The 10,739-nt window shown below is 29.5% G+C and overlaps 1 protein-coding gene across 3 annotated transcripts; it reads left to right on the forward strand.

The window, feature by feature from the left end:
- The first annotated feature begins 7,908 nt into the window (after nucleotides 1-7,908).
- On the forward strand, nucleotides 7,909-10,739 carry LOC108341092 (CASP-like protein 5B3). Of its 3 annotated transcripts, XM_017578714.2 has the most exons (4): nucleotides 7,909-8,053; nucleotides 8,163-8,341; nucleotides 10,025-10,157; nucleotides 10,244-10,739. In XM_017578714.2, the coding sequence occupies exons 2-4, from the start codon at nucleotides 8,211-8,213 to the stop codon at nucleotides 10,436-10,438; spliced, it is 459 nt and encodes a 152-aa protein (XP_017434203.1). In that variant the 5' UTR covers nucleotides 7,909-8,053; nucleotides 8,163-8,210; the 3' UTR covers nucleotides 10,439-10,739. The 3 variants fall into 3 exon arrangements, with proteins under 3 accessions (XP_017434203.1, XP_017434205.1, XP_017434202.1); XM_017578716.2 differs by having other exon boundaries at nucleotides 7,918-8,341; nucleotides 10,025-10,130; XM_017578713.2 differs by having other exon boundaries at nucleotides 7,922-8,341.

Below are 10,739 nucleotides of genomic sequence, written 5' to 3' on the forward strand. Positions count from 1 at the left end.
TAACAAATTAAATAAAAAATTCCACGTAATATAAGATGTATGCATATGTGTGCACCACGTCATCACAGTTAGACGGCGTCAGTGATAATTTAACGCAGATGGCTTAATTGGCTTATTTTTACAAGTTTATGGACCTGATTGAGACCGAAAAAAAAACGATGACCCACTTGAAATTGACACTCAAATACGAGGACCAAACGAGGGTTTAAACCTAATATTTTTGATCATATGATATCATGACAGTTAACATATGGATATCCATTTCACACTAAAAATTATTAGTAAATTTTATTTGAATGTTTTTTTAAATTCATGTGATTAAAATAAAAGTGAAAATATATTAATTATGAAAAATGTTTAAAAAATTACTTTATATATTTATATTTTTTTATTTAGATTTATGAAATTTGAAGTTATTTTATGTAAGATTAACTTTTTAAAATTTATATCTTGACACAATTTATTTGAAGTTGTTGATTAGAAACATCAAATTTGTTTACATTCATATTTTGTTGATTAATTTGTTTTGAATTGTACTTGATTTTTTTTATCTAAGTTTATATTTTAAAGATTTATTTTTAATATTTTTATTTAATCTTTAAAAAAATTAACAGTGAAATATGTTTTTGGTTCTTTAACTTTAAATTTTAGTGAAAATTGGAATTAGTCTATTTTTGAAATTTTGAACTAATTTAGTCATTCGTCTTCAGAATTATATGAATTTAATCATTTTAACCCAATTTTTTTAAGTTTATTTGAAGTTTTAAAAGTCCTTCTTAACTAACAAAACATTTCTTAATTAATATTGAAGAAAAAATGTGTAAAAAAAAACTATAAATAATTCAAATGTTATTATAGATATGCTTGAAACATTAAATAAACTTAATAAAATTTAGTTAAAAGAATTAAATTCACATATTTTTAAAATTAAAAGATTAAATTAAGTCAAAGTTTCACCGAGAAAGTAATTTCAATTTTCAACTAAAGTTAAAAGAAAAAAACATATTTAACTCAAAAATTAAATAAAAAAATATTTGTTAATAAATAAGTATATGTGAATATAAAAATAAATATTAAAAAATAAAATTAAAATCTAATTTAATTCTATCAAATTAAAAAATAAAATAAATTTATATCTATTTATATATTTTAAATTAACATATGTTTAATTTTTGTGGAACATCCAACCAGGATTACTTATACTCAATTAGAACATACATATCTATTTAGGGTTATTAAGATTTGTGAGAGAAATTAATTTATTTTTCTCATTAAATTATAAATCGATACAAGTTGAGTGTGACCCACATTGTTGTAACGGGTAGGGGATTTTCTTTTGTTTTTTAATAAAAGGTATGTGGTCAATAGAAGGTAAATTTATAATTATCATGTAAGAGTCAAATTAACACCAGGTTTAAATTGCTTGTCACCCTCTAGGAATGTCAACTGCAGTTAATAGTTATCTTAATGAAATTTAATATTATTTTAAAAACAATAACAAAAGAAATTGTTTTTTATTATTTTAACGAATGTTAATATTAATTTTATAATTAATGACAGATAAATTGAGTTTGTTCGTATCTTAGAAATTTATGTTGGAATCTTAAAATAATTTCTTTCGATTTTGAAACAATATTTTACTTTGACATTTCATAACTTAATGAAAAATAAATTATACAGTTTAGAATTCAACATGAACAATACTAATTTGAAATATAATTTTCATAAGTTTAAATAAAATAACCTCTTTCTGTCACGGTCTCAATCTCATTAATATGTGAAATAGTTTGACTTAAAAAAGTATAAGAAATAAACTATATATGTTACGTAAGGAGAAGTTTATGAAAGATAAAAGAAAATAGGTATATATATATATATATATATATATATATATATATATATATATATATATATATATATATATATAATACAAGGAAATAATCAATAAGCTTATTTAAACTATAATTATTAAAAAAATTAAATAAAAAATATTATTTTAAAGAAGAAAACAAAGCATAAGAGTGTGTGCACTTTTGAAAGTGGATTTGAGAAGTAATTATTGGATAAATTTGAGAGTAAGGTGTGTATTGTTTTTTTAAAGCATTTGAAAGTGATAGTGATTGAATTTGAAAATAAATTTTATGATTGATTTGAGTAATGTGATAGATTACAAAAAAAATGTTTTAATAAATAAAAAGCGAAACCCAATCTAGTTCAACCTTCAGCTCAATCCTTCTATTATGAATATCTTATATGTTAAGAAGTGGACTTTAAGTCTAACTCAACCCCACAAAATTGACTTGTAAGGTAACAGCCTGATGGCGGATGGAACAACATGTCCAACAAACAACAAATATTGTTAGGATATACTCTAAGTATAACTCTAATACCATGGTAAAAAGTAGACTTTAAACCTAACCCAACCCCACAAAATTAGTTTGTAAAGTGAAGTTTGTACTCACTTATATATTATAAATTGACTTCATCTCTAGACGATGTAAGACTTCCAACATTACAACATTTATAAATAATAAGTCAATGAAATGAAACTGAAATTGGTTCCACTGTGTAAGGAAATTAATTCCAAAGTCATTGACACACCTCTTCGAATCAATTATGGGTTTTTGGAATCGGTTCCATCTTTACTAAAATTAATTATATTGTTTGTTGGAATCGATTATATTTGGTTGAAATCAGTTACGCCTTCATAATAATTGATTCTTGTTTGCATTGGATGATGATAAAATCGATTTCATCCTGAAAAAAGAATGAAGATGAAAAAACATTTTTTAATCTTTTACTCTCAAATCAGTTGGGCTTAGGAGAGATTCAAAAATCTGTCATCCCACAAATTCTTATCATCTCTCATTTTCAAATACACAAATTTAATTATAATACTCGTACTCAAATCCTTTTTCACTAATATTTATGAATAATATTTTCACCGAAAGAAATAATTTTTTTAAATGGTGTAAACTTAGCTCCCCGTGGCTACAAAATTCTGACTGAAGTTGATAAATGTTAAAATGTAAAATAAAATAGTCAATAGCCCCCCATCAACTGTGAAATCGTGAGCATAGAAGGTTGTAAATGCCTGAGGGTATAAACAGCTCTCTAGTTCCACATTCAAGTGAAGTGTTCCGCTATAAAACCTAAGGTATCCTGTATAGCAATTCTTTGCCTTTATTCTAGTTCCTTTTCAATTAAACAAACAGTGTTGTGTCTTGTGTTTTAACTCTTGTTCATTCAATTCCAAACCTTCATTTTTCTAAAACAATTTAAAAATGCAATCTATGGAGTTTTATTTATGTGCCTATTCCTACAGAAGCCCAATTCATCTTGATAGTTCTAGTTCCCTCTGATTGTTCTAGTTCTTTTCTTTCTGGGTCTTCCCTCTTATTTACTGTATAGAATTTTTCTATTCCTGTACTCAAAAGAAAATGAATATTATGTCATTTAAATTTGTAAAAATCTTATGCTCTATTCACTTGAAGATATTTGGAGGAGATAATTTAGAGAAAAGTGATTGAATGAATTTGAAGATAAATTTTTTGTTGTTTTTTTTAGTAGATTTAGAGGTAATCGAGAGTAAATTTGGAGGTAAAATTTATGAAAATTAGTGTAGGATTTGATTGATGTGACAGATAAAAAAATTGTTTAATGGATAAAAATTGAAAATTAACAAAATACCCCTAGTTATTAAAATAATATAAAATAATAATTGTTAATGTTATGTTTAATTGTAAAAATATTTATAAAAAAAAATTAACATTAACTACTTAATCATTAAAAATTTAAATTTAAGAGCCCCTTTAATATTATCAAATTGTTTTTTATTTATTTAAAGATTAAATTAGAAGGTTTATGAGGCAAAATCTTAATTAGTTTTTAAGATAATATTAAATGCTGTTAAATATTTATAATTAGTTTTTAAGGCAAAATCTTAAAAAATCTTAATTAGTTTTTAAGGTAGCATATTTCTTCTTCTCCAACTAAGAACTTCAACAATGGGAGTCTTGCAGCACGGGAAATTCTTTTCCTTTCTCTTTGGTTCGGACAATCTTTTTTTCTTCATGGACAATCTCTTTTTCTGTTTTGGACTGCTTGCAGAGGAACCACTTTTCTCCTTCGTCTTTGCTTCAGATCGCGCATCCAACCCAGCGTTGGGTTTCTTCGTCTCGTGCAAGAAACTAGGAGACCAACCTTCTTCCACCAGCGAACATGGCGCCTGCAGTGCGGTCGAACATGGCACCTGCACCTGCACCTGCACCTCCAAGCTTGGAACGAAATGTTCTTTGAATACCATCATGCTGGAACGTCAAACGTCACCCCAAGCACACATGGAACCGAATACGAAGCTTGGAACCGAATAACAAGCATGTTCTCAATAATGGGAACCGAATACGACTTCTTCACAAATTGTTCACACCCTTGGAACCAAATACAAGGTTGGGAACCGAATACAAAGCTCGTTGAGAATTATGATAACCAAATATCACCCACAGGAAACCGAATACGGGTTATTCAGAAATTCTTCACTTCTTTGTAACCGAATACGAGTGAAAGGTAACTAAATACATCTCCACTGTTCTTCCTCTTCTCTAGCTTTGAACTCGTCTTCATCTTCAACCATCATTTTAAAATCGATTATGTCAGGACTCGAGTTGAAATTATATAATGTGCAGAGGATAAACTAGACATTATATCATAAATCCCTTCAAATCTCTGCACTATAGCGGGTGATAAAAAATTCCCTAATCCTGTAAATCCGTGCATTTCATCCCTCGCATTTTGTCTAAAATGCATACAGAATACATCGCAATTCCTCGCTCTCAAACACGCATGAAGAGTTCTTTCTTTTCAAGTGAACACATGCTTAATGTTATTATGAAAATGATGCTAGCCAATAATTAGACTTTTTTTGAGTAATCTATGTAATTGATACCTATAGGTCAAGTTTTAGTAGTATGTTGGCAGGGAAAATGTTACCTTTGACTTCTATATTTGAAAGGTTGTTGTGAAGGGAACAAGTACAAAGGTATCCCTTTGAATTAAGTTTCTTTGAATTAAGTTTCAGTGAATTTTATGTGACTTAGAAATATTCTGCAGTATTTGGTGGCTGTGACGGCTTAAGATGGTCAAATCAAGGTGGTAGGAGAGGAGGCTTTGTCATAGTCTTGAAGGTTTGCTATTCTTATGTTTTAAGATATTCATGCAGTCAGCTACAGCGGTAAGACTGATGCCTACTTGTTATGTAATACTCTAACAAAGATTTTAATTCAATATTGTAAGCTTTTAACTTTAATGTGATGATTTTTTTCAAAATAAAAACTATTATTGAAATATAGAAAAAAACCATAAGCTTAATTTTATTTGGGTTAAATATATATTGAGTATTATATTTATAATAAAAAAAATGAATTAAGTTCAAAATATAAATAAATAATAATAATAAATTAACTAAAAATAAAAGATAAAAATAACATAAACATAATATATTTAACATTTTTCAATATAAAATATAAATATATATCAAACTTGTTACTAATACAATAATAATACAATAATGATTTAGTGAAAATATATATACATTCTAAATTATTAATTAATTTACGAAGATTACGTAAAAAAAAAATATCACTATAGAATAATACTCTTTTGAAGTAACAAATCTGAAATATTGTTTGATATAAATTTTCTTTTACAAATTATCCTTAAATAATATATTATTAATATTCAATAAAAAAAATGTTAATATTAAAAAATTATTATAATTATAAATAAACTAACAAAAAAATCATATTTTTATAATAAAAATATATATATAAACACACATTAAGTGTTAAAAAGAAAGTTGATGAAATAAAAATAAAATTTATAAATAAAGATAAAATATCTAAAGTAAAATTTATAAGTAGACAGTTTAAATATTTATTTTAATCTATATTTTAAAAATATATTTTGAAGGGACCAGTTTACTTTTTTTCTGTGGGATGCCGCTCTCTTAAACCAGAAGTCAGCCCCAGGAACATAACATCAATCAATATCTTATTTCTTCCTAAAGTACAAGAAAATAGGAAAATAAAACTTAAAGAGAACCGTAGCCTTGGAAGTTGATTTGACATAGGAACGAGAAAAAAAAAATAGTACCCAACTGAATTCGAAATAAATTTCAATATATGAATTGGACAAGTGGAAAAAAATATTAGATAAATAAAATTAGGTTTAATAATTTAGAACATCTCTATTTCTATAGAATTTTTTTAATTAGGTTCTCGTATTATAAAATCTCTCAATTAGGTTTTTGAATGTGAAAAATTGGATCAATTTAGGGCTTCTCGTTAAGTTGGATGGACGGTGTTAAAAAATGTTTTACGAGTGAAATTACTAAGTTTTATGTTGCAAAGAAAAAAACGCAACACCCGTGGCACATGGCCGCACCCATCAGTGCCACTCACACAACCATCATCAACCATTGCGGGAACCCAGAACAACCATCCTCAACCACCACAGGAACCTATAGAAAGGACCCTCAACGCAAAAAAAAAAAAAACAATGCAAAAAGGAAGAATCCAAAACGAAACATCAAGAACACAATAAATTCCCATAACTCAAACTTAGATTCCAATTTGAAACCCCCAAAATCATAAAATAGACAAAACCCTAAATCGCAGGATCCAAAACCCCAAATTCACAATTTCAGAAACTCTAACCCCAATGTTGCAAAAGAACTCCAATTCGCATTCCAATCTACAGAAAAGAAAGCAAAAGCAACCCCCAGATCGCGAGCCCAAACACGTTCTCCCTTCTCCGCGAAGACGCTGGAGGGCGAGATCCTCTCGTCGCGAAACGTCGTGCTTGAGCCCCTTGAAACTCGTCTCTCCTTCCCTCTAAGAAACCCCAAACAGAACCCAGGACGGGGAAAGGAGAAAGAAAGGAACGAACAACGCGCCATCACGATCTACCCGGAGAATACGAAGACATTGTCGAGTCGCGCTCTCTCCACGCTGTCATTGTCACCGCCATTTGTCCCAGCACTAAACGCAGAAACCCCATGAACAGAACACAATGAAATAAAAACCTTGTGTTTTGATTTTCATTGAAGTTTTTTAAATATGTAAATAAAAGAAAGCCAGCCCAGCAACCAATGTGTGCAACGTCAATAAAACTTGGTAATGTCACTCTGTCATGCATACTATTTTTTAACGCTGTCCACCCAAATTAACGGCAAGCCCTGATCCAATTTTTCACATTCAGGAACCTAATTGAGAGATTTTACAATATGATGACCTAATTGAGAAAACCGTACAGAAATAGGGATATTCTAAATAATTAAACCATAAAATTAAATAAAAGAGATAATTATATTCTGATTCGGATAAAAAGTTAGAAATTTATGGATATTCTAAATTTATATTTTAATATTTATAAATTATAATATATTTTAAATTATATTTTTATTTTTAATATAATGTTATTTTGCTAAATTCAATAATAAATCATATAAAATCGTATTATAATAACCATTATTAAAATTATATATTATTTTTTAAATTAAAGATTCATAATATTTATATCATTTATTTAAAATAAAATAATTTTTTAATTTAATATAAATCTGTAATCTGAAAAATCCATTCCAATTAACCTAGTATATTAATTAATTTAATATAAATTTTAAAATATTAAATTTAAGTCGTAAAACTAAATTTGAATCCGGTCCAGACCTAGTTCACCTACATTGTATGGTCAATTTCGAAAAATTTTATGAAAAAGATGAACATGACATAGTATAGGCCTAAAGTGGGTCCATACACTTTTGTGGAATAACATGCACGCTACTGGGAACGCGTGGGTGAGAGTTCACTTTCATTGTGTCAGAAACACAACATAAAAGAAAATAAAAGAGAAGAAAGAGAAATGCATTTACAAGCAACCGAGGCTGTTCTGTTTGGTCACACGTTTGACTATTGCCATTTGCCAACCTTAACATCCTTGCTTTCCTTATCTAATCCAACTTCTTCGTTTTCCTGTCCTGTTTTGCCCGTGACAGGCAATCTTCTCACCCAGATTTCAATTTCCCTTCTTCCTTTCTGGGTCTTTTTCTGTTGCCCTTAAAATTCTTAACTTTCTTTTTTCTTAATTTTGGGTCAAATATGAAGATGGGTGTTCATCCTTAGCCATTGAGAATCCTAGATTTGGAGGGAAAGATGAGAGATTTCCCTGGAACACCGGGCACTGTCCTTGGTTTGACTCTAAGGATATCACAGTTCGTATTTGCTGCTGGATCAATTGCTTCGATGGCTACCACTTCCAGTTTCTTTAATTTTACGGCCTTTTGGTAATAAGTTATACATTTCGCCTTTCTGAAACTTTTTCTTGCATTATCTGTTTTGGTGTGACTTTGTTGCAGTATGATGGTATCCTTGAAACACATTACTTGCGTGTTAGCCAACCGTTTGTCGTTGATTCGGCTTCATATTTGATTTTGTGCATGTGATATGAGTTAATACAGTTTCTTCAAGCAAGTTTAGCACTTTGCCTGTTTTAGTCCTTACTTGAGTGAATGTGTAGTGGAAATTTGTCATTGTTGTTGGGAAATGGGATTTGGGAAATCTGATATTCATGAAGCTTTCTAATCACAATTTTGACCTGACTGAGGGTATGCTAGGAAACAGAGGATTCGAATGGGATGTAAAAGCTAACTTTTAGTTTATAAAATCACATCCAAAATGTGGAACCAGACAAGTTCTTAGCTTTTAAAAACCACATCTGAAACAGGAAAGCAAACACGTTATGAATCAAACTTGTGTGGAAATTCGCTTATCAGTTGTTTACCATTTAACGGAAATTGATACAGGTCTCCCCAGAAGAAACTTAGTGCTAGTTATTTTGATGGAGGATAACTTATTAGGTAATTCAGGACGAACTTGTTCATGGCTGATCAATCTCTACAAGTATCTTGTATATCGCCGGTACTTTTAAACACAGATGAAAAATGCAAAAGTATACTTCAGAAAACAAAATTGATTAAATTGGTAGAATATATTTGTATCATAAAAGTACATTTGTTTAAATTTTGAAAAACCTCAATTTGTGTTAATTTATAGAAGGTTCCTTAACCAATAGTTTGCAAATATATAATTAAACTTAGGATTTGAATGTGTTTGTGGTGCGTGTAAAAGGAGCGTATTTTGATTTTGATCCCAGTAATGATGAAAAGTCAAGAGACCATTTCATGGTATCAGCAAGTCACATCTTTAAAAAAAAACTGTTGCGGTCTGTAAAATGTTTGTTATTTATCTATCTTAGAATAGATGTTAGGATGAAAATAGTGATGTCAATGTTTGAAATGATGAAAACCAGAGAACAATATTTATATGGATTTAAACCAAAATTCATTCATTTTATATGAACTAAAACAATGTTTTGTAATGTTTTCTAAGTATAGAGGGGTTACGAATAAAGAAAAAAAGGTTATAGCGACCAAAATTATAACACAATCATTTTATAGGAATTAAAACATACTTAAACCTTGTAATTAATATTGATTGAAAAAATTTAATAAGTTGCTTCAAGAAAAGTTAAATGTCCTTTGGTTGAATAACTAATTAAGGAGGAACATGTCTACACGAAGATTGGGGACATGTACAGATGGAAATTATCCTGTCAAGAATGAGAATTGGAATGGAACTAGGCTTGGAGGTGAGGATTAGATTGGGAAGGGTTTTGGCCAAAGAGGGATGTCTGTAGTAAAACCGTTTTTGTCAGTGCTCTTGTCACTAAGAACCTTTTGAAAAACACACTACAGAAGTTAACTTCAGTAATTAATCAGCCCGGAATAATATAAAACACACTCTAAAATTGTATACTTCTTATGTGGGACTCCAGTACCTTGCAATTGGATCCCAACATTTAGGCTTTTTTCTGTGAAAACATGTTTGTCATTAATTGTTGACTGTATCATCTTGCATAGATGTTGAATATGAATAACTTGACTCCTACTGTTCCTTTTATATTACAGTTACTTGATAGCTTCAATGGGTTTACAAGTCATTTGGAGTTTTGTGCTTTCTTTATTGGACGCATATGCATTGGTGAATAAGAAGGTCCTTCACAACGCAGTACTGGTTAGCCTCTTTGTAGTTGGAGATTGGGTTAGTTTTTCATCGGTTTATACATATAATAGATGTTCTGAAGTTATGATCTTTCATTTAAAAGTCTTCTTGATTGATTTCTACAGGTAACTGCAACACTATCACTAGCTGCAGCTTCTTCCTCAGCTGGCATCACCGTTTTGTACTTCAATGATCTGGGACACTGCCATTTTGGAGAGGAATGCCAAAAGTACCAGATTTCAGTGGCCTTAGCCTTCTTCAGCTGGTTACCGATTTCAATATCATCCCTAATTATGCTCTGGCTATTAGCAGCAGGCTAGCACACTCTATATCCCACCAAGTTCTATCATCCATCACATGTTCATCTAATTGGAAATTTTCTTTGGAAGTGTCAATAGGAAAGGAAATAGAGTACAGGGTTTCACGCATTTAAAACGATTCCTTCATTTCATCTCGAAATGTGCTAGCTGTAGATTGTAAAGAGTAAAAGAGTATACGTGATTTTGCCTTGCAAAGAAATTAAGTTACCAAAGTGTTATGCTGATTTCCTGTTCTTGTAACTAGAACAAAGTTATACATTTTATGTTTACAGGGAATTGGGTTGCTAGTGCATGTTTTTGC

The sequence above is a fragment of the Vigna angularis genome, chromosome 3, assembly GCF_016808095.1.
Source record: "Vigna angularis cultivar LongXiaoDou No.4 chromosome 3, ASM1680809v1, whole genome shotgun sequence".
In the NCBI taxonomy this organism is placed as follows: domain Eukaryota; kingdom Viridiplantae; phylum Streptophyta; class Magnoliopsida; order Fabales; family Fabaceae; genus Vigna; species Vigna angularis.